Source organism: Bactrocera dorsalis, chromosome 2 (assembly GCF_023373825.1).
Source record: "Bactrocera dorsalis isolate Fly_Bdor chromosome 2, ASM2337382v1, whole genome shotgun sequence".
NCBI lineage: Eukaryota > Metazoa > Arthropoda > Insecta > Diptera > Tephritidae > Bactrocera > Bactrocera dorsalis.
The window spans coordinates 42764633-42790143 of record NC_064304.1 but is presented as its reverse complement, the minus strand read 5'-3'; the positions used below and the strand labels follow the sequence as shown (position 1 = coordinate 42790143).

Sequence of the window (25511 nt, the reverse complement as noted above, 5' to 3'; positions counted from 1 at the left end):
AAAAAAAAATAATATATAAAAATAAAAAATAATAATAATAAATAAAAATAACTAAAATAATAAAAATAAATAATAAAATACTCTAAAATAAAATATAAAGAAACTATTACATTAAAATATAAAAAAAAATTAATGCATTGAAATATTTTGAAAACATAATATACATACATTTATGAGAAAATTAAATTTAAAAGCAGAAATTAAGAAAGCAAATAATACCTCACTTAAAATAATAAACAAACAACAATTATAACATAAATAGGAAAAATTTAAATTAAAATGACGAAAAAACAAATACAAATTAAACCAGTTGAAAATATAATAATATATATTTTAGGAAAAATAAGTAAACAAAAAAATTTAAAAAGCAAAAGAAATAAATAACAATTTAACTTAAAAAAAGACTATACAAAATAATAAAAAAAAATAATTAAAAATTAAGAAAATAAAAATAAACAGAATACGAAACAAAAATTTATAAAAATGAAAAACTAAAATAAAAAAAATAAAAAATAAAAGAAATAAAAGAAATATACAAAAATATATAAAAAAGTCAAAATAAAAATTAAAATAAATAATTGTAAATGTATTTGTATGAAAAAATATAAATAAAAAAAATGTATTTTTGAATTTGAAATAAAATAATAGAATTGAAAATAAAAATTAAACAAACAATTTCAGAAATAAATAAAAATAAAAAAAATGAAAGCAAAATATAAAAAAATTAACAATAATAAAAATTAAACATAAAAAATTTTTTAAAGTAAAAGAGAATAGAAATAAAAGAATAAAGCAAAATTAGAAATGAATAGAAATTTAAAAAATGTGAAAAATACAAAAAATTCAAAAAATTAAAGAATTTCAATTATAAAAATTAAAATAAAACTAAAATGAAAAAATAGTTATAATAAAAAATAATATATAATAAAAAATAAAAATATTATAAAAAAATAGAAATATAGAATAATAAAAATTAAAAAATAAAAAATAATAGTACAATCAATAATATTTATGCGAGAATATTATAAAAAATTAATAAGCCTGAAGTAGAAAGTATGGAAGATATTAAAAAAGAAAATTAATGCAAATAATAATAATGAAACTTTATAGATTGTAAATAAAATATAATGCAAAGTAAAACCAGGATTAAAAAGTTTTTGGTAAAAAAATAAGTACCATTAATTAGAAATTGAAAAAAGAAACATTTAAAAATATAAACAAAATTGAAAAATAATTTTAAGAAATATATATAAATAAATACTACACTCAAAATTAAAAATTATAAGAAAAAAAACAAAATATTAAACAAAAACAAAACATTTCATAAAAAACAGAAAATCTGAAAAAAATAAAAAAATATATACATTTGAATTAAAACAAAATATGTGGAACGGAGATTTTCGGCATTCACTGAATTATTATTTTAAATAATTATTGCCTATAGACATAAAAAAATTACAATACAACTACATAGCATGCCGTGTATGCCTCTAAATATAATAATATAATACAACACACAAAGTTTAAAAGTTAATACAAAATTTGTTTAACTTAAATATAGTTTTTAACATAAATAAAATATATACGCATGTATAAGTAATAATAATTAGAGAGTGTAAGTGAGATAGAGAACATAGTTAAGTTGCAATAGAAATACTTTCGAAATGTGTGTTTTTTTACTTTAAATAGTTTGCGACTAAAATTGGAAGTGTAAATGTGCATAACTGAATAATTACATGCTTTTTACAGCAAATACACATTAACGGTTATGTTAATTACATAAAAATAAAATTTGAACTTAATTCATTCCTAACAAGTTTTAACTAAAAACCACAAGGGAATGAATAATATTTTGCACATTTGAATTAAAAGCAAACAAACTGGCTGCTGCAGCGCGCATTCTGTTGACTGGCTTATCAGCGGATTTTCTAATATTTTTGCATTAATTTTAGCTTATTTTATATAATTATTTGAAGCGCCGCAGCGGCAATGTTGGGCTCTCCGGTGGTGTATTGCTGCTCGTCTGCAAAGCGTTTTTCTTTGGCACGTTCACGCTTTTAAAGGGTGCGCCCAATTTGCGTGCGCCGCGCGGCGATGATGAGCTGTTCGTGGCCGCCTCCATGGCAGCGGTGGTGGTGGCCGAAGCGGAGGGCGCCAGACCCGTGTGCATTAGATCTCTTGTATTGGAATCGATGGAAGCCTGCACCCAACCTGTAGCAAACAAATTAGATACGTTAAAATGTTATTTATATAAAAAAAAATTAATATATATGCAAACGTTGAACGCGCACCCTTTATTGATGAGCGATGGTGGTCGATCAAAGCAGCTGCCAGTGGCGCAGCTGCGCCGGTATCACGCAGCGGCATTGGATTGTAGATGCGATTTGCGAAGTCCTCAAAGGTGGTGCTCTCCTTGTAACGCGATGAAACGCTCTCCAAAGAACGGTTGCGTTCCTCATAACTACAAGTACAGAAAATAGAAATTCAAAATCCAATCACTTTTGGAGTCTACAAGAAACTCACTATTGCTGGAAGAGCGACATGGCTGCGCGTTTGGCGCGACTCGCGTTGATTGCTGTTGCGCGTATCAGCGTCGCCAGGCAGGCACCACTTACGATGCTCTCATTGGCCAACGGACCGAACCAAGGCACCTCTGGCTTACGATTCACCGTCACACGAAACAGACCATTCTTCAGTGGATACACCACAATCAACACATCACAGAACTCTGTCGGCAATATATCGCGCCGATAGTCGCGATAATGTTCGCTCCACACAATGTGCACCTCATCGTTGCCCAGATGACGCGTCTTTAGCAGCAAATTCTCCGGCGAATCGGAAGGCATGCGCGTAGCCACATGATAAATCACCTCCAAAAATGGTGTAGCATAGTAGGGCGCCGTCGCGCCGCACCCCTGACGTGGCAAACCGCCAAGAAAGCCGTTGTGTGTTTCCAAGTCGATTTCCCAGCCCAGCGCTGAGACGAACATTTCATAAGTGCTACTACCGCTTGCATTATTCAGTATACTGCTCTTGTCCTCCTGACCAGAAGCCACATAAATCACCGCCATTTTGTGTGTCTCGCGACAGCGCTGCTGATCCACATTGCGCAGCTCGCGCAATAGCTTTTCGGTGCGTTGCAAGAGGTGTGTGCGTGAACGCCGTTCCCAGCCGGCCATGCCGAGGTGCGAGAAGAGTAAGCGGCAATACTGGAAGGGAATTTCCGTGCGTCCCGTTAGACTTGTCGTATTGTACGATTCGAATGAAGCGTGCGAAGCTTGTTCGACCGAATGCATTGAATGTTGATCGTGATGTAGCGACGCTGCGCTGTTGGCATTGCTCTGCAAAGCTTGTTGATTCAGATTTGAGACATATTCTTGTTCGAGCGCGCGCTGATTGAGTATAATGGAAATGGTTTGTGCCTCCAAACTGCTGCCCAACGGACTGGGCCCAGGCGTATTGAGCTGCGCCAAAGGATTCGTTAAGCACTCAGGACTCGTGTGACCAATGTAGGCCAAAAGCTAAAAAGAAAAGCAGAAACGTATTATTAGAAATTATATTTGGGGTTTTTTTTTACAATTTTTCAACTCACATCATCTAATTGGTCGAGATCGGGCGCCAAGTCCTTGGCTAGTGGCAGCTCGCCCGCCGGACGATGTCGCAAAGTATGTCGCGGTGGCAATACATCTAGGCCAATCATTGACGATATCAGCGAATCCATCGGCTGCGACATATTTCGATGTTGTGGCGTTGTGTTGAAGCTGCGGTGCATGCTATCGCTCATGCGCTCCATAGCTACGCTACCACCAGACGCATGCGTCGAAGTTGTGCTTTCATTTGTCATGGATTTGAGGCATTTACGGGGCTCACTGTACAGTATCGATGCATCCCAACAGGCTTTCCCATTCAAATCGCGCAGCAACACGCGCACTTGCTTCTCGGCAGTTATTAAGCCGGCCGTCGCGCCACCACCGGGCAACTTGAGCGCAGGCAATTCAATGAAACTCGCCACCAAACCGGAACTCAACATGAAGAGCTGCATATTCTGCGCATGCAACACTGAAGGCAACTCAACGGAATCGCGACGCGCATCGGCGCCAGCGCTCTGCCCACCCAAACTGCCATTTGTCGCGACATCATCTTGCTCCTCCACCATCGAGCTGAGTCTGGACGCACCAATGCCCATTGGAAAGTGTCCCAAATGAGTAACCAAATGCATGGCTATAGCCTTGGCGCACATCTTTATCGCGCTAATGCAGGCCTGTATGGTCTCCGAGGTCTGGTAGTTCGCCTCAGGCAGTTTGCCGTCCGTCTGCAGATCATCGCTGGAGATGTGCGTGTCGAAGTCGTCGTCGGCGGTCAATTTGACGCGTTCGTGTCTGGGTGCGCCGGAGGCGATTTGCATTAGCACGCGCAACACCAACAACACCAATGTATCACCGCGTTCGTTCAGCGGCGCCAACATCAAGGATGCCGGAAATGACATGCAGTATTCACCTAGGCAAAGCATCAGCGAAGTCAGCACAATCTTATCAGAGTCTTTTGGATTCGCCACTTGCTGTATTTCTAGCGCTTTACATATCGCAGTGATAATTAGCTGAGGCAAGCGCTCAATGGACGCCAGCTCACGACCGCGTTCCGCGCACAGCTTCAAAGCGTCGACCGCCACAATTGCAATGGTGCGATGCTTGAATTGCAAAGCTTGCAGCAGAACTTGTAACGCTTCGCGTATGCGTGGATTGAATTGCGAGTTGTGGTGCATGTCGCGCGGCTGCACGCCAGGTGGATGTGGAATTGCTTGCTGAAAGTAACCGCGCGAACGGCTACTTGTGTGTAACGGATGGGATAACTTCAACAAAATCCATTGACCGAGCTGCGAGAGCGCGATGCAACGCGCTTTTGCGGAGGGTTCGCGGCGCGCGCAACGTAACACGATGTTTAGTATGTGATCTTGCAGATCGGGGCACTCCATCAATTCGAAGATTTGTGGCGACGGTTGCAATACTGGACGCGGTATGAGCGTTGAAGGGTAACAGAGCAGCGAACCGAGCAAGGCGGCTACCTCGGCGCGCGGTGTGTTGCGATTCGCTTCCAGCGAGGTGAGTAGTATCGCCGAGGCGTGCACTATGTCTAGCAGCAGCAGCGTGTGGCCAGGCAGTAGTAGGCTCAAGAAACGTGGACCCTCAACATGTTTTAGAATTGCATAAATCAAATCGCGATCCTCACCGGTGAGTAATTTATGCAGCGAATGATAGAAGAGCGGCAAATGTTGCATGCCTGACACAGCGCCGTGTACGGCTAGCGAGCAGAGCAGCTGCAGCGCCAACAGTTTGCCCTTTTTGAATGATTTATCTAACTCAAGTGCACCGTAGCACCATGGCGCCACAATGCCGATGGGCGGAACGAGTGTCGGTGGTGGCGGCGTGCTTTGGTTGTCCGTGGAAATGCCCTGATTTTGCTTGATCTTTATCAGATTGGTGGTCATGTCAAGTAGATGTTTGAAAACCTGTGCATGTAGCTCTGCCTTCGGTATGCGATTGACGTCGCCGAGCGCGCCCAACATGCGCTTCCACATGATAGCCGTTGAATCCGGCAACCAGCCTGTGGCCACACCACCCAGTATTATAGAGCGCCGTTCGGAACCGAGAAAACTGCCGGAACTGCCCTCTTCTAAGCTGCCGCTGTCCACCGCTAGCACATCCATCTGTATTTGTGCATCCTTGATAGAGCTGCCTTCAATGCCGCTACTTGCCGTAGGCGATGGACTACGCGAATCTGCGCCACTTTCATTGTCCTCGCCATCTAGCACATCTTCATCGTCATCGCCGTGTGTGGAGCTGCGTTGACGACGCTTGCGTCCCCTTTGGCGCGCGCCGAAATTCGCTACCGAGTCTAGTGACATCGCGCGCCGCATATCGTTGTGCTGTTGCATAGCATGCGTGTAGGCGCCGCCACCAAAACGCCGCGCATTCAGCGTTTCCGAACTGAGCGTCAACTCCGTCGTCGATTGTTGTGACAGCAACGCGCTCAGCGAATGCTCGACGTTTGTCGGTAATGCCGGCGGCACAGCGTTCTTTTGCATATTACGATGACGCCGGCTGCGCATGCGCGAATTGCGTGCCACTGACGCCAAACTACCTTCACTATAGCTGCGACTAAGCAGCGGCGTAGTGGCTACATGTCCCGAACGCATTGTAGCCCCGCCATGCGCATGTATGCCGTGGCCACCGCTGCTCAGCGAATGTTGGTGAGAGTGTAACTGGCCACCAGCGCCCGTATTTGATTGCTCATCTGAACGGCTGCTATTCGATTCACGTTCGCGATCGAGTGCGCTATCACGATCACGACTCTCCTTCAACGCGCCTATAGCAGAGCCGCCCGATTGCTGCCATACGCTGCCGATGCGTCGGCGCTTACCCTTGCTTTCGGCCAGCCGATCCAACGGCAGATCTTGCAAATTCAGCGCGTATACATAACGCGAGAAGACGCGCGTCAAAGTTTGTATTGTCTTATCCCATTCGATGATCAGCTCGTCGCGGTACGTTAGCGAAGCGAGCACAGCTAGGAATTTCTCCCAAAGTTGAACATTCACCGGCACATTGGTATGAGCGCGTATCCATGTGACAATCAGCGTTTGAAAGATGGCCTGACCAAGTATGCCACCCAAACTGGAACTCTTCGAACCGGACAGGTTCTGATGCAACACAATCGAAGTCACCTGCAGCAAAACCAGCAACAGTTGTTCCCACGTCTTCGGCTCCATGCGTGTGTTCATCACCATCGTGCGGTAGACATTCAGCACTTTCTTGCACACCTCCGTCTGCTCGTGCAAAGGCGTCGAGCGATAGTCGCGCGATTTGTTCGAAAAGTTTATGTTCAAATGACTGGTGTTGACCAGAAACACGTTCGCGGCATTTGTGACGAAAATCTGTAGCACATTTTGTAGGCCAGCGCGCACCGCTACATTCTCCTTGCTCATAGCGCCCACGTAGGACGGTGTGCGTAGGCGCTGACTACGCGGCGTGCTGCCAGCCGAGCTGTTGTTCGGTAACGCTGCATTGCCACTACCATTGTCGTCCGGTTCGAGCAAGAAATGTGGTGGTGTGGTGCCCGTCATCCAGTCGCGGTATACAGCAATTGCCGTACGTATCGCGTCGATTTGCGATTTTGTTGTGAAATTCAGCAGGAACGCTTGTCGATATACTTCGTGTACGAAATTAATATTTTCGCGCGTCGCATACAGCACATCACGCACAATCAGGCTCTGCTGGTAGGCGCGCAGACGATGTCCTTCATTGATGTGCATATTATCTAGGCGATGATTCATGGTGCGCTCATGTGTGAAGTGCGAGATCCAATTGATCAGCACCACCACACAAGAGGACATCACTTCCTCCTTCTTGTTTACCGAACGCATAATGGGCAATTCGAGACGCGGTTCGTATACGGACATGCTGAAATCGAAGTTCGGACAGAACACGGGCAGGAAAACGTCCTTGAAACGCTGCAGCAAAAACGCAAATGCCTTGTGATCCTTTTGTGAGCGATTGTCGCGCCAGCGCAAACAAGCAACGGTTTGCAACATACTATTCAGTAGAATCTCCAGGCCGTCACGTGGATCTGGCGGTGCGGATTTTTCATTCGAGGAGGGCGGCAGCAACGCTACAATTTCGGAATTCTGCACCGGATGCGAAAAGGTATCATGGAAAACCGAAGTAGTGCCGCCGTCGACTTTCATATTCGGATGATTGAGAAAATCGGTCGCATTGAACTCGACATCCGGGCCGACAATGCCTTTCTGCGGCACTATCAAACCCGGTATCAGATCGGCGTACATGGAATGCACGTAGGAGGGTGCATTTTCACCCAGTGCCTGATACCACAAGAGGAAATAGCTGTCGTGAGGTAAAAATATGCAAATTTGAGTATATGTCTATATAATTAAGTTGCAGGCAAGTTGACATACCGCACGCCCTCGCGCCGCAGTTTCGGCGAGTTCCCCAAATGCAGCAATTTGGCCATAATGCGACTGAGTGAGTGGCATTGCCAGCGCCGCGCCAGTAGCTCCGGCAGCCAACACAGTATCTTCTCGAGCAGCCATAGCGAGCCGTCCAATTCTTCGCGATGAGCTTTGTGTACTAAAGCACAGAGTTTTTATAAATATTAACGATTAATATGTAGAAATGAAAGAGAGTAGACAATAGGCAAAAATATATAACTTAGAAACCAAAAAATGCAGCGACAATTGTATATAACAAGCAACAACAACACATATATACATACATAGACTAGTTATACGAATACTTATGGTGAACACTGTAATAGCTGTGCAAGTGAGGCGTGTGTAAGCGACGAGAACTTGAGCTGAGTACACTCATATTGGCGGGTGAATTGATGAGATTAATAGAATGATTGAAGTGGGACATAAAATACTGCAAATAACGACAATTAAACTCTCTAAAATTCCAAAATAAACTAACTGTTGCAAAATCGCTTTCATGTATGCATTTTTGTTGTAGTAATAGTTAGCTAAACCACTTAATGGGGTATGGAAATGGAGTAGGCTAGAGAGCGGACTTCAACACGGCTTAGTTCGGGAGAATAATTATATGGTAGTAAGAAGTAGTATTGGTATCCAATCCGTATAGGTATGAATTCTGCCTCTACTAGAGCTTAAGCAATTGTGTCAAGACTGATAAAATCTCTCTAGTATTCATTATAAAGATAAGCTTTTGACGGAGTCAGTTCTTTAAGTTTATAAAGCTTTATTAAAAGGCTCTAAAAATTCAACTTTCAGATTCTAGAAGAAAATAAGAGTATCAATTTAGACTATAGCCACAATCATTTGGTTAAATTTTCGGTTCGGAAAATTTAGAAAATCAAGGTGAGAAATCGAGAGAGAGAGAGCGGTTCCACTAGGATGGAAAAGTGATGGAAGAAAGGTATTAAATTTGATGGAATAAAAAGTAAAATGAGTTGGTAAATTTTCTTAAAATAATTTTTGAAAATTGCAAATCGAGAAAGAAGTCGATTCATTCTCATCATCATCAGCGATTGATTTGAGAATGTTAGTTGCTGAGAGAGATTTGCTACCCAGGATGAAAGAATTCATAGAAGACGTTGAGCGCAATTACTCAGCCTCAGAGGTAAAAGAAAATGTATTAAATAAATAGCTTATTTTCGTAAATTGCAGTTTAGTAAGTTTATTGTATTGTAAACGAGAACAAATCTTATGAAATCACTGATGGTGTGCATATAATTGTAGGCACAAATGTATCCAAAATCGATCTTATACCTAGGTCAACAAAAAGACTGTAGACCAGTAATGGACTGAAGATAAGATTTACTTGAACCAAATTCGACTTAGCAGCCAAGAAAGTATCATTTTTACAGATGAAAAAAGTTTCACTGTTAAAGAAGTTCTTAATAAACAAAACGACAAAAAAAAATTCCAAATATGCAAGAAAATGTTACTCCAAGGGTGCTACGTGCTCACCATTCAGCTAATGTACTGATCTCGTGAGCAGTTTTCTGCACAAGCGTTACTCCTCGCCATTAGAAGACTTAGAATAGACTTTCGACCTTATTGTAGAGAACTTATATAAAATGCTGTTATATCACATTTAAAGTTTTCGCTTAACGGAACTCTGGAACTCTTGTATCGAATTTCCTTGTGATATTAAGTTATCGCTTGCTGGATCTATATGATTTTTAGTTAGCCCTAACCTCCAAAAGGAGCGTGTATAAATTTGACAACTTTCGGATTAGTTTCTCAATTCTAAAATTTTGAGTTAAGCAACTTTAGTGGTTGTGGTAAAAATTTATAAAATGGAATTTCTCGTGTTAATAAAAATTTTTTGAAAAACTTGACTTGATGACGAGTTTCCGGACATTTCCCCATGAAAATTAACCATTAAGGATTGGTATGTTACCTGTTAGTTTAGGCAAGATGAAATGAGAACCAAAAACGGTGAACGCTGTAGACATCCGTTCCCACGACAGTCGGGTCTACGTAACCGGAACGGACCCGGATTTTTATCCGGCCAAGGACTGTCTACTTGGCAGAATTCTGTCGCTACAACAACAACAACAACTCAGTAGACACCCTAAAGAGATTGTGTCCGCCGAAAACATCAAAAAAGTCCACAAAATAATTTTGAATGACCATAAAGCGAAGTTGTTCGAGATAGCAGGTAATCTAACGATATTAATTGAACGTAAACATCATATAATTTTTGGGTATGAGGAAGCGCCGTGTAAATTGTGTAACGCGCGAGCTCGCTTTTGACCAAAAATAACGACGAATTGAAGCGCAACAAACCCAGGTTTTTGCATAGATGTTTGACAATGTATGAAACCAGGTTCCCTCATTTCACTCCAAAGTCCAATCGACAATCAGCCAAACGAACTGCACACGATGAACCCGATCTAAAGCGTGGAAAACGCAATTGTCGGCTGTATTTTGGGATGCGCATGGAATAATTTTTAATGACTACCTTGAAAAAGGAAGGACCGTCAATAGCGACTTTTACAAAGCGTTATTGGACCGTTTGAAGGACGAAATCATCGAAAGACGGCCGCATTTGAAGAAAAAGAAGGAGCTGTTTCACCAAGACAATGTACGGTGTCACAAGTCAGTGTACGCGATGGCAAAAATCCATGAATTGGGCTTAGAATTGTTTCCGCATCTATCATACTCTCCAGATCCAGCCCCCAGCGGCTATTTCTCAGAGCGGAATTGAAAATGTGAATAGTCGCTGTAATCAATGTATCACCCTTGCATGGAACTATGTTGAATAAATAAATACGAATTTAAGTAAAAATATGTGTTTTACTATAGTAGGCCGGGGAGTTTTTAATTGACCTGTTAGTCTCGCATTCCTGATACTCGTATTTTACCTATAACTATATAACTCATTCAAATATGACCCTTAATCGCAGAAAAGTATTAATAATCAACAATCTTAATCTAATAACATTATGTAAAAGATAAGACACGCCAAGCTTATAATATTAAAATTGGTTAAAAATGCATCAGCTGTTAGTACCAAGCGCTATGTTTTGAAAAGCTTACATGGAGATATATGTACAAGTTAGAAAACAAATGTGAGTAGTTAGAAGTTGCATAGCAAACACGCGTTATAAATGCATACATGCGTTGTTATTCAAAAATCCAAGCATATGTTAAATGGTTCTACGTCGATGGCTAAGACATCAATGAGGTGAGCTTGGCGCACATCGTTTGAATAGGCACAATTGGAATGTGTATTTTTTAAAAAGTGTATCATAGCCTACAACAACAACCTCGGAAGAGATTATGACGATCATGGCAAACGAATTAAGGATAAAGATATAAGGGCATTCACCAGGAATGCCCGGTCCCTTAATTGGGAAGGTGCCGATGCCCACCTGATTGATGTTCTCGTGAAAATAAAGACTGACATCCCCGCCGTCCAAGAAGTGCGATGAACGGGACACGGAGTGAGACGAGTAGATCCTTGTGGCATTTGTGTCCATACAAAGAAGCGCAAATACGGTGAGAGATTCGTGGTGGGAGAGAGACTACGTCGCCGAGTCCTAGCATTCACCACGGTGGATAAACGTTTAGCCACAATCCGAATCAAAGTGAAGTTCTTCAACATATAGCTGATTTGCGCCTTCTATGAGTTCTTGGAGTGCACCAAACTATATCATCGTCAAGCTACATGACCATCTCCGGACCGAAAAGCTCGAAACCAGTTCGATCATGTTGTGAGAGATGAACGCCATATCTCCTTTTGGACCACTATCTTGTTGTAGCGAAGATACGCGCCCGCCCTTGTACAGCAAAGCACGCCCGTCAACTAACACAGGGAAGGTATGACGTCGAGAAGCTACTGCCACAACCGACACCGAAACGGTTTTCTCTTCGACTTGGACTACTGATCTCTGAGAGCACCTGATCTCTGAGAGCACAACTCGGGACGGCATTTTAGGCTCCTTACGTACAGCTGCAAGCAAAACCATTGATTTTCGTAAAGGTCGAAAGAAGAGTTGGTACGATGAGGACTCTCGTGTAGCAATGAAAAGAAAGCGGTCAACCTATCTCGCAATGTTGCGATCAACCACAACACACGGGATAGATACCGAGAGTTGAAAAGGGCAGTGAGACGCATAGTAGACAAAAAAAGAACTTCGAATAGCAAGAAGAACTTATTTGTAGCATGTCCGGCGATTGGAATTTAAGAGAGCTCTGTCCGATCCACAAAATGGAGATCCCACAATCTGCACCAACTGAACTTCCTTAAGATCGCATATAAGGTTCTATCGAGGGTACTGTGTGAAAGATTACAGCCCACCCTCAAAAAAAAAATGATTGGACCTTATCAGTGTGGCTTTATCTGGAAAATCAATAACTGGCCAGATATTCGCCATGCGCCAAATCTTGGAAAATACCTAGAAAGGATATCTATTAAAAACTATTTTTTTTTGTGTTTTTCTTAAAAACTTTCAAATATTGAAAAAAAAAATGGACGAATATAGTTTATATTTACACAATATCTATAGCTGATGTATAAAAAAAATTGTGGACTCTCAGTAAATTTTAATTATATTTAAATAGACATATTTATTGTAAAAAAACGACATTTTCTTTATACTGGAGACGACTAATTCATAGTAGAGGTTCCAAAACAAGACTGAGTACTCATGAACAACCTTTTTAGGCCTAGACAAGATAGCCTTAACCACATGAAGGGTTCTTTAAAGACATTTTTCTTAAATTTAGTGAGTCTTATGACAATTGATTAAGAACGGGAAACACTCATAGCGATAGAAATGAGTTCATGAATTATTTGAAATATATCCTAACCACTCAGTAACTCGAAAAGAAGAAGCAGTGTCATGTGAAAGCTCAGAAACTAAAAGCGGTCTTCAAAATGCAACTAAATATCTAAATTAACTGAAACTAAACTGACTTAATGCGATTTTATTCAGACACAAAATTTTTTTTTCTATTAAAATGTGCATGAATGAAGAAACCAAATATTTGTGAACTGGATGAGAATTTGACTGATGTGTGAAAAGCCGCAGCGAAAACTGCATAAAATTAAGCACAAACTTACCAATATGAAACGGAAGTTCTGCCATATTGTTTTTGTATATATATATATATAATTTGAGTGGGTGTGTAAAATTCGAATACATAGCGGAAAAATGGTGTTTAGTGTTGGGAGAAGAAAGAGAAACAAATTGAGAAACAAAGAAAACATTTCGATTATGTAGAATAATACAATTTCAAATTAAAGCAAAACACACACAAAAATTGCTAATACATAATTATTTAACAATACTTTTGAAGAATAATTAAAGTGCAAACACAAAACACCGCACATATACACACGCAGCCATCCGCTTTCAAGAGTAGCGTTACAGGTGGGTTTTTCGCATGATCTTTCTGCATATGAACAGTCATGAACAGGGAAATAGCACACTTTGAGCGTGTAATAAACGACGATTGTTATTAATGTAAACAGAAAAATAATTGGGTTTTTTATTGAAAAATAAGTAAGATAAGTACAAAAAAAAATTAAACGGATTTTTTCAATAGTTCCTTTTTTCCATTTTTATTGAGTTCCCAATTGCTTATTTTGATCTGCACATTGAAATATAGCCGCTCCTGCGGAAATGAAGAAAATTTATTGGAAATATTTTTAGTGTTATTGCTTTCAAACACTCACAATTTAAACATTTGTAGGGTGTCCAGAATTTTGCAAAATTGCTTTGCGTTGTCGGGACAAACTCTCCACTAACTCTCTTGACAGCTACTTTGTGGAATTTGCTACTATGTTCTTCAATATTTTTCATTTTTTTTAGCAATCTGTATTTTAACATCTTTAAATTTTCAATGAGGTTTGCCTAGGGTCTTTGCACTTCACAAGCTCAGGACGTACTTTCCTGCGGTGAGTAAATTTTCCACATTTATAACAGCGTGCTTTGGAACATTTTCATGAATAAAAATCCCATTCACAAGCGGATGGTTCCATAGTATTTTTGAGAACTTTGAGGCATGATAATTGATGCATTGTACTAGATATCCTCACCAATAGTTCAACGGAATACCAGGAAAACCTTCCTCAGACCAAAACGGTACCATCGCTATGCTTAACACCATTGGATCCAACACATTCACCTTCGTTTTAACGCTACCAAAGTACTACACTTTTTCAAAATTTACGCAATTTTTTAAATGTTTTTGGCAAAGTTCAGCCGCGCTTTTATGTTTCTTTTGGACAACAATGATCTCATATGTCCAAACAACTGAGCATCATTGAGATGCTTTCGTACAACTCTAACTGTATACTTCTTCTTCTTTCTTTTTTATTGGCGTAGACACGGCGGTTAAAGCCTAGTGTACAACAGCGTGCCAGTCGTCCTTCCCCTTAGCTGTTTGGCGTCAATTAGAGATTTCAAGTGTAGCCAGGTCTTTCTCAACCTGCCCTTTCCAATGAAGTGGAGGTCTACCTCTTCCTCTGCATCCCGCGGGTTGTGCATCAAACACTCTCAGATTCTGGAGTGTTTTCATCCATTCGTCATAATATTTCGTACAGCTCTTCGTTTCCATCGTCCGCGGTATATTTTCGCCCGTTGTAAAGCGCAAATGACAAAAATCTTCCGCAGAACTTTTCTCTCGAAAACTCGTAACGCTGTCTCATCAGATGTTGTCATAGCCCATGCCTCTGCGCATTATAATCAGAAACAGTGTCTTTGGTCTCTACTGAAAATGCTAACCCCAAATTTCCTCATTTATTTCAGTCATAACCTTTCTTGAAAATTTTAAAAGGTCATTTTCTGATGATGGCTTTATCCGGTATGTTCCTTTGTTTTACGTCGAGGAGGAAATTTTATTATAATAATTTTGCAGTGAATTAGGTTCACTATTAACAAAATTTATGGCGCAAAATACAATTTTCCTCGAAAAAATTCATAATTTTGGTAATCAAAATCATTCCCCTTTTTAAAGAGTACAATGCAAATTTCTACCCATTTTTTTTAATTTGAATTTTATTTAACAGCTGCAGTTAAACAATGTCTTTTTTCCACGACTGCCAATTATTAATGAAGATTTATAGAAATTATCAAATTTGTTATTTTTTTTTTGTCAATCAAATTTTGTTAGAATGCGATAGCAAGGAGTAACAACCAAATGCGGCACAATTGGCTTAACGATGTCCTAAGTCCGGCCGCATGCGTTTCGGCGACTATGCGCCTCCCTTTTCAAACCATCCAAGCCGGATAACGGCATCAGCGTACTGTTATAAGTTATTTGATAAAACTAAAAACTGATTTGAATAATTTATTAGAAAAGTGTGCTATTTCTCTGCCCATGACTGTATATACATATGTATGTGTGCGAGAGTGTGCTCTTAATTGTACATATGTTTGTGTGTACGATTTTGCACTTTATGTATCTTTTCTGTCTCAATTGTAAACAATCATTTGTGCGCTTTGCTTTTTGCCGTTTTTTACACAACTTTATTTACTTTTTAATTTTAAATTTTTATTTGCATATTTGTTTTCGTTTAATTTTTTAGTTGCACATCTGCACGACAATGCGTGGGGTACCAAGTAGTAATGGGTAATAAAAACGCAAACGCAAACTCAAATAAATAAATAAATCAAGTTAATCGCTTCTAGCCACAACATTTAGACGCTTTGAAATATATTTTACAAAAATTCATTTCGATTAAATAAGTGTTTGTTGCTCAAAAAATTAACCAACAAAAATAAATAAAAATTATCGCAAAACGCCGCCAAGTCGAAATCTTGGCTTTTGCCGTTGAACACATTTTACCGAAACCATTAAATTAATTACGAACTATTTTAGTGAGAATATTATTAGAAATAGAGTATAAAAAACTTACCTTTTTGCTTTAAGTTCGCCTCTGCTTGGATGAAGGTGTCGTAGAGTATAAAATATACGTGACTATAGTTCGTTTCGAATAATGATTTTGCCTCTTCTTGGTCAACATTGTCTGGAATGCGAAGAAAAACAGAAAAATAATCAATTCTAAGTACGAAGCATTTTTACATACATATACTATACATATGCAGCTACTTATTTACTCTAATATGAATTATTTAATGAGGCATTTTTTTAAATTACAAATATACAAATATTTGTATACTACTGTGAGCAATAAATAGTAAGACTTGGTTCTTAATTTGAAAATTTTTAATTTATTCTTCAAAACCTATATCGTTTTTTTCAAAGTAATCCCCTTTAGTTCCAATACACTTGTGCCAACTTCTTTCTAATCCTCAAAACAGTTGTTAAAGTCAATTTCTGGAATAGCCTTCAATGAGCGTAGCGATTCATGTTTAATGTCTTCAATTGACTCAAAGCGGTTTCCACGAAGCGGGAAGCCACAGGGAGTTAAAAACGTATGCGGTGGTTACGGCATGACATCGGTTGAAAATTTGGCGAAAAACTCACGAAGAATCAATACAGTATCCGGCTGTTCATATCGTTAAAGCGACACTGTTTTTCAAAAAAATTTACGGATTTTGTAACCGATTGTGCTTTCACTTTTACTGAACTCCAATGATTATTTTGATGTGACATTTGGCACAGATATCACTGACATTCATACCAACTAAAAAAAACAACAATATTTGGACGAATGGGTTTTCGAGCGAAATTTTTAATTAAACAGTCTTATTATTTTTTGCCCACAACTGTAATTATTTTGTCCTAAAAAACGAAAAATTAGATTTTCAATCTTCCCCTGTAGTTGTGATGATGAAAATGGAGGTATCGTGCAGAAACTTGGTATACCGATTCCTTGTCGAAAAATGGAGAACAATGGGCGTAATCGGACCACTGCCACGCCCCTAAGTCGTTAACCGAAAACTTATAAACCAGTGCCATAACTAAGCAGTAAATTATGATATAGACCTGTAATTTGGAAGAGGGGTTCGCAATACCTAGATCACCTGTGGGTTACAAATTTTTGAAGGGTAAATCTTATATCTTATCCTTACCGACAGTGTGAAAATGGGATACATCGAATCGAAACCCTACTCACTAACCATATAGCGGTATTATTAACAAATACTATTTATCGCGCATAAATCAATAACTAAATATGCCAGAGACATTGACTTATTCATCCGAGAAGGTTTCAGACAGCTTTATAGGAGCCGGTGTCAAACTTGGACAATAGATAATCCTCCCCTGATAACAGTATCTCTCTGTGTCATAAATGGGTTAAATCGTGTCAATACTTCCCTCGTCTTCCATATACCTAATATAAAGATTTTCGAACTCCCGGAAGACTTTATGCCGCAGACATCGGGTAATATATGAGTTATCTCAATGAAAATGAGAAACCGTATTTTATTCATAATAGTCTATCTTTGGGCGTAAAATAGGTAAAATTGGGAAACAATTTTACCTAACCCCCATATAACTAATAACATCACTTTCGAACATCTGGCTGACCTCCTCTTTAACCCTGAAGGAAACGTAGTTTTTTCAATGTCCCGCAGTAGCGTTGTGTGGTTGTCTGTGTCAAAGGCTTTTGACAAGTCCAACGCTACGAGGATCGTTCTCTCATAGGGTGGTTTCTGGTTGAGGCCACGGACTATCTGAGCGTTTATGACGCTAAGTGCTGTGGTGGTGCTGTGCAGTTTTCGGTATCCATGCTGGTGACTGGCTAGGCTCAAGTGGTGAGTGAAAGTCGGGAGTAGCAAGGCCTTAAGTGTCTTCACTACTGGGGAGAGGAGAGTTATCGGGCGAGAAGATTCCCCTTTGTTGACGGGTTTCCCAGGTTTCAGTAGTGGAACCACTCTTCCGATTTTCCACACATCGGGTATTTGAAGAGTGGTCAGTGACAAGTTGAGGACCTTGGTGAGGTAACTTACTCCCGTCGAGCCTAGATGCTTTAGCATTAGCATGTTGATTCCATCAGGGCCAATGGATTTGGAGGATTTTGCTTTGTTGATGACACTCTGAACCTCTTCATCGGTGAAAGTAAGCGGCGCGCAGTTGTTTGGCATTTTGCGCCGCCGTCGGTTAACACATCTCTTGGCTTTGTCTACCGAAGGGTGCAGTGTAAACTGCCGGCTAAAGTAGCTAGCGCACTTCTTCGGGTCCGAAGAGGCATGACCATTGAATTGAACTTCAACTCGGTCGTCATGACTCTTCGGATTAAACAAAGCTTTGACAGTAGCGCAAATCTTACTCACACCGGTGGGAAGGTTGCAGGACTTCAAGTTCTCTATCCATTTCGTCCGCCTATGATGGTTTACCATACGCCAAATCTCCAAATTGAGATCCCTTATTCGGGGATCCCCGGGATCGGCATGGCGTAAGGTGTCGTGCTCATTAGCTAAAACGGCTGCTTCGGCTGGGAAATTGGGGCGGATTTCCGCTATTCTTCCAGCCGGTATGAAGCGAGCGGTAGATGCTGCGATCACCTTGCGGAATTGACACTCGCCAACGCAGAATTTCCCGGTATTCGATCTTTGCAATTTGTCGCACACAAAAGTTAATATCTTCTATGGCTTGATTTTTGCAATTTAAAAGAGTATAAAATATTCGGATGCACCCGGTAGGAAGAACTAAATTTACTTATTTTTATTATCGTTCGTTACATACCCATAAATACATCCACTGGGTTCGTGGCTTTTATGGCCTGATCGGAGTTTTGTATAATTTTTCAAAAAAGCCGTGTGAAATGTACATTCTGTCAAATAAGTACCCGGAAATACTCATTTTAAATTTTCCCGCTGAAAATATTTCAATTTTTTTTCCTGTTTGGCACAAGCGTCAGCCACTATTCTGTGAATTTTTATGGCTATGTGTCATTCAGTTTGTTTACGGCGTCATTAGGAACAAGTCAACCTTTTGTGTGCGTTGCGATTTTTACTATGGATAAAATATTGAACAAAGAGTTTGTGTGAAATTTTGTGTTTCAAACGAAATTTCTTGCGCCAAAGCGTTGGAAATGTTGAAAAAAAGCATGCGGTGATTCAACTATGTCGAAAACTCAAGTTCACGATTGGTACAAATCGTTCAAAGAGGGGCGAGAAGAAGTGAACGATTTTCCACGTTCAGCACGGTCTTCAACCTCTTCAACTGAAGAAAACGTCGACAAAATAAAGGATGTTCGTGGTGTTGTTCATTCGGAATTCTTAGCAGAGGGCAAACCCGTCAATAAAGAATATTATATTGGCGTTATGAAGCGTCTGAGGGAGAATGTTCGTCGCAAAAGACCAGATTTGTGGCGGAAAAACAGTTGGATTTTGCACCACGATAATGCACCAGCGCACGAAGCGATTATTGTGAGCGAGCTTTTGAACGAAAATGAACAAATATCATCGAACAACCACCGTACTCTCCAGATATGGCCCCGTGTGACTTTTTCCTGTTTCCAAAACTCAAATTACCACTTCGTGGAACCCGTTTTGAGAGCATTGAAGACATCAAAACTAATTCGCAACGAGAACTGAAGGCCATCCCGGAATATAGCTTTAAAAAGTGTTTCGATGATTGGATTGTTCGTTGGAAGAAGTGTATTGTCTTAGAAGGGACCTATTTTGAAGGGGATATTATAAATTTAGATGATTGATAAGTTGTTTGTGTTTTATTTCAAATTTCCGGGTACTTATTTCACAGAATGTATGTACCTTTTTTGGCTTAAGTACAAGACATTCTGTTTCATTTCATTCTGTTTCTTTCAACTTAGCCGATGTGTCGCAACGTTTGCACTCACTTTTTATAATCATCATCATTATTTGATGATTATCTCATTTTTAATGTAAACACAAACACGACATTAGAACGAACAAAATCAAAGTACTTGTGCTTTGTTTACACAAGTGTTTAACAGCTGCTTCTTTGCTCAACAGCAACTAATTTCTGCTAGTAAAATATTTAACGGAGTCTTTTTATAAACCTAACGCTCCCACTCTCATTCTACCTTTAGCTATTAACTAATATTCTCCAAGCAGAAACTTGAATACCAATTGGTAGTTGACAGTTAAGAAGTGAACATATTTATTATAACGTGCTGTTTCGAAGGGGTCAGATGAGTAGGGTTAGTGGGGCATGCAAAGAGGTGGCCAGTGTCATGCGGAGACTCATTGCATGCAGGTCATTTATTAGAAATCTCGAAGTACACAGTATCCAGAACGTTCTCGAGGTAACTCGAGCTCTTCTTCTGCAATGGGCGGTGGTTTGACTACGTCTTGGTTTGACAAAGTCTTATTTATGGCAATTTTGGGGTTGCCTCGGATAATTGGTTATATATTATATAAACTAATACCATGTTCAGACCGACACTTAATCACACGATTTCAGCTGTTGAGTGGTTTATCCCACTAATCTTATAAATTTATCAAGATTTCGCAATACAAAAATGATAGTTCCAAATCACTTCATTGAAATGATTTGAAACTGATCCACGCTAAATCTCTCTGTGCGATTTTGATTTTGCGCCATCTACTTGTCAGCATTGGAAATCTGTTACATTATCACAGCTGATTTAGACACTACAAAGGGAAAAAAATGTAAACAAACAAATTTTTTTTTAAAGTAATGAATCTAATTTCACCTGAAAATCGATTTAACAAATGAAAAAATGCATCCATTATTCCTATTATATGGAAAATATTTGAAAAAAGACGGCTTTTATTTCAAAATACTATATGACAATCTTTTCTTTTGATAAATATTAAGCGATGTGAATTCTTGAATGACAATAACAGCTGTTTTTTCATCTTTCTAACGGCAGTGAGAACGGGCTGATTAGTGAATGTAATTAAATGTAATCTAATCCCTTTAAATTTTCGGTCTGAACATGGTATATGATTAAATTAGCTTAGATTATTTTTTTACAAAGAATACTAATCCAATCTTCTTATTTAACCTTTTTTTGTGCCATGACTAATTTGTTTATCTGCACCAATTAAAGTATTTTATAAATACTTAGAACGAGACTAAATTTAAATACTATTGAACATTAAACCGCGGTGCGAGCTTTTGTTGAGTGAATCATACCGGGAAATTGGCCTGCCAATAGAGCAGCTAAGTCAAGTTATTTCAATTGGTTGGACTAATTTTTGTTAGTTGGTGATTCATGCTTTTAGCTCTCACCCAGCTTGAACTGACCAGTGGGAAATTATCAGTGGACACTCTATTGGAGAGATAAGGCTTTCTGAGCCGAAAGTGACGACAGGATAGTCTTCTGTTTTCACGACAGTCGGATCTAAGTAAGCGGATCGGACCCTTCGCTCTACTTTCAAACACTAAATTCCTTAAAAGTCAAATATTTCCTATTTTATTATCAATATCTGCAAATATAAGATCTAAATTAAAAGTAAAAATTCGTTTAGAATTATGCACAATAACTTGAAAATATGAGATACGACGTATAAAGGAAAAGCGTCTAGATATCTGTTCGAAGCGTCAATGTTTTAAAAATATTTGGTAATTTTTAGAAAACTAGGACACATTTAATTGTTTAATAAAAAATTGTAATTATTTAATATTTATAAATTTTTTTGATGCTCTTGCAATGCAAATATTTGAGGAATGAAGCCGGGTTCGCTTTGGTTTTATCAACAAGCAATCTTGGCTACAAACAAGTTGGTTCTTCACGGCAAATATTTTAGGATAGGCATCAGAAACAATGTCCTAAAATAATTTCTAACATTACATCAAACATACAGGCATATACTTACATCCATTTACTAATAAAAATTTCAACACTTCCTATGATTGAGTTAAATGAGCCTATAACGAATTAGTTTTTGAAATCAAATAAAGTAGGGTATCTTATCAACATTTGACGTAATGACGTAGGGTATTATGTGTTATGCATTCAACGACCGCAATCAATCACTCCAATTAAAAACAAAAAAAAAACAGATTCGCTGATAATCATTTTCAGTCATTTTTTATCTTACATTATTTCACCCGCTGAGAGGAATGTGATGATTCGATTAAGTGAATTAGAGGTGTGATGCAGGTGCGTCATCAGCAAAAAAAAAGTGCTATAAATGACGAAGATGAGCATCAAAGCAAAGGGTACAAAAAGAGTGATGATTCATATTTGAATACCAACTGAATTTTATTAACTTTCAGTAGTATGGAGACTTTTGCCACAATGCAAAGAGAAATAAAAGAAGTAAAATTTATGCTATTTATCATAGAGCAAGCGAGCATGAAGCAATCGCTGACAAGTGAATTTTAAGCGATTTTTTTTTAATATCAATAACCTTGTTTTTTCGGCGCCTTATCAAGAGTTGTTTACAACATTCCGCAAACTGTGGCACTATAACCAAGTACATATTGTGTATGTGTGTATATGCAGAGGTTATGAGGTGTAAGGCTTTATCAAAATACCAAAAATCACACCATTATAACGGTTATTTTTTGAAAAAATTTATAATTTTTTAGAAATATGTATATAGCAAAAGTATCTACCTACATGGCATTAGATGTATGCCACAGTGACATATCACTGCAATAGCTATAATATTTTTATGTTATTGTGCAATCACAGTAACAACGTAAATAGAATTTGGTTTACACATACATACATACTTATCTACATATATACATGTATGTACAAATAACATACATATGTAACAAGCTAAGAAGTTCTATATGTTCAAATGTAGGCACATGTCAACGCACTGGGTGAACAGCTAGAATGGAAACAAATTAAGTGGCTGTCATAAAGCCGAGTAACAGTAACCAAATAGAATTGGAATAACGTCGCAAAGCATATACCTATTTTCATATGTATTTATGTACATAGCTGGCGCACTAATAGCACCTGAACCGCAGCGCAACGAATTCTGGCAAGAAATCACAACAATATAAAAAATGTGAAAAAGATACTGAAAGCGTGAAAAGCATGCTTAAACTAGCAAACAGACACATACTAGCACAACAAAGTGGCAGACAGCCACGTTTGCCATTGACGCCGATAATACGAACGGCTGGCATATTAAAGAAAAATGAAAGAACTAAGCTTTTACAAACACATACATAAACGTTTATGACCGCGTTGGGGTTTTGGCCACGGCGGGTAACCAAGGGCAATGGTTCCAGCCACACAAGTGCTTACACTTCCACAACGAAGGCGCATCTAACTATGAACGATTATCAATTCTGTTTGATGTATGATTGCCGGTGCGTTGCAAGAGCCGCCTATGTATGCGCATTTCGTTTACATTTGCCAAATGGACACATGAATGTATGATATAGAGCACAATTTTTGCAATTGAAGAAGAGAGGAAGCGACTCAATATTTGCTAACGTTTTAATTCTATTTTACTTAATTTTTTGTAAATTCAGTTTTTTTTTATATCGATTTGCTTTTGTATTACCTGCAAGCATACGTCCATGCATAATTTATATATAATAAATTGGCATAATTATTAATTCGTTGTGATTTTATTATTTTGGTAACATCGACTGATCAAAAGGTATACTCTTGTAGACACATTGAGGAAAAAGCAGGAAGCAAAAGCAAAGCTTAAATACGTTAACTTTACAATGAACAAGAAAGAGGTAAACAAATATACAAATTTTTTGAGGTTAAGCGATTTTCATGCATTAGTATAGACAGATTTAATGGCTAATGAGCGTTTGTTGTTATGTGTTGAAAGATGTGACTTTGTTGCTTTGACATTCCATCATGATAGACTTGCCACTGCCACAACGCTTGCAAATACAATTTTTTTTCTCTTAATCAGTGTTCGGTTCGAAATGTGTTTATCGACAAATTTTGTTCAGCGATGAGGCTCATTTCTGGTTGAATGGCTACGTAAATAAGCAAAATTGCCGCATTTGGGGTGAAGAGCAACCAGAAGCCGTTCAAGAACTGCCCATGCATCCCGAAAAATGCACTGTTTGGTGTGGTTTGTACGCTGGTGGAATCATTGGACCGTATTTTTTCAAAGATGCTGTTGGACGCAACGTTACGATGAATGGCGATCGCTATCGTTCGATGCTAACAAACTTTTTGTTGCCAAAAATGGAAGAACTGAACTTGGTTGACATGTGGTTTCAACAAGATGGCGCTACATGCCACACAGCTCGCGATTCTATGGCCATTTTGAGGGAAAACTTCGGACAACAATTCATCTCAAGAAATGGACCCGTAAGTTGGCCACCAAGATCATGCGATTTAACGCCTTTAGACTATTTTTTGTGGGGCTACGTCAAGTCTAAAGTCTACAGAAATAAGCCAGCAACTATTCCAGCTTTGGAAGACAACATTTCCGAAGAAATTCGGGCTATTCCGGCCGAAATGCTCGAAAAAGTTGCCCAAAATTGGACTTTCCGAATGGACCACCTAAGACGCAGCCGCGGTCAACATTTTGGTAACATTATCTTCAAAAAGTAAAGTCATGTAGACACATTGAGGAAAAAGCAGGAAGCAAAAGCAAAGCTTAAATACGTTAACTTTACAATGAACAAGAAAGAGGTAAACAAACATACAAATATATAAAAGTATAAGCGACAATCCACAATATTATAGACAAATTTAATGGCTAATGAGCGTTTGTTGTTATGTGTTGATTGTTGTGACTTTGTTGCATTTGCTTTAGCGACCATGATTGCCATTGCCACTGCCACAACGACTTTGTGAATACAATTTTTTTTCTCTTAATGGTACACTAGCTCGTAGGCCGGCAAAGTGGTTTTCATTCATTTGCCTATATTTGTTCAATAAGAGCATGTATTTCGCTCCCACGCAAACAGAACTAGTTAATTTCGATATGCAGATAAACGACTAAATTATTTAAAATATCTTATAACAACTTGCTCAATAACTCATTTGGTAATATGGGTCTTATTAATTAGCGGTCGATTACCACATACCTAGAATTGTACGCAAATGACGCAAGCGGGATGTCGAATCCTTCTTGCAGTCCTGAAACTTGCCCGTAGACTTCTTTATATCCGCATGAGATTTTTTCGTAAACATTTTGCAACTCCTGTGTTTATCACTTTTTTAGACACACACTGTTATTGTCGGGTCATAGTTTCTGCTTAATATTATCCATACGGACCCAAGATGTGCTCATTTGGATATAAGCGCAATCCGTTCAATGAAGCAATAGGTAACACCATGCAATGGAGTATAGCTGGTAAAGGTGGTTACATCGACAGGTGCTTAGTAACTTTTCTGACCACATACAATATAAGAAATTGCTTTGGCTATGTCGTTGTTGTTGTATTTTTTATCCACACTACCACTTTTACTGCTGGCAAAAATTTTCACATATTTTTCTTGACCACTTTAAGACTTTCTTCGTATCACATTTTTTTCAAACGCACTTTTCTGCATTTCAAATTAGATTTTTGTAACAAAATTTAATACAAAACGATTCTTTAGCACTTATATTACAATATTCGAGTAATTTTATGAATTAAAACCACCTTTTTTTTGTAAAATACTAGTTGCGAAAATTTCTACAGCGTAAAACTAGACCGAATAGTAAGAAAA

The 25511-nt window shown here is 38.7% G+C and overlaps 1 protein-coding gene across 2 annotated transcripts; it reads right to left on the bottom strand.

The window, feature by feature from the left end:
- Positions 1–1050: 1050 nt before the first annotated feature.
- Positions 1051–25511, bottom strand: LOC105224509 (probable Rho GTPase-activating protein CG5521). 2 transcript variants are annotated; one of them, XM_029549502.2, is made up of 8 exons: positions 24884–25511; positions 15903–16013; positions 13104–13121; positions 7967–8138; positions 3593–7895; positions 2524–3521; positions 2292–2461; positions 1051–2211 (listed from the first exon to the last, which is right to left on the bottom strand). In XM_029549502.2, the coding sequence occupies exons 1-8, from the start codon at positions 24987–24989 to the stop codon at positions 1967–1969; spliced, it is 6123 nt and encodes a 2040-aa protein (XP_029405362.2). In that variant the 5' UTR covers positions 24990–25511; the 3' UTR covers positions 1051–1966. The 2 variants fall into 2 exon arrangements, with proteins under 2 accessions (XP_029405362.2, XP_019845195.2); XM_019989636.3 differs by lacking the exon at positions 13104–13121.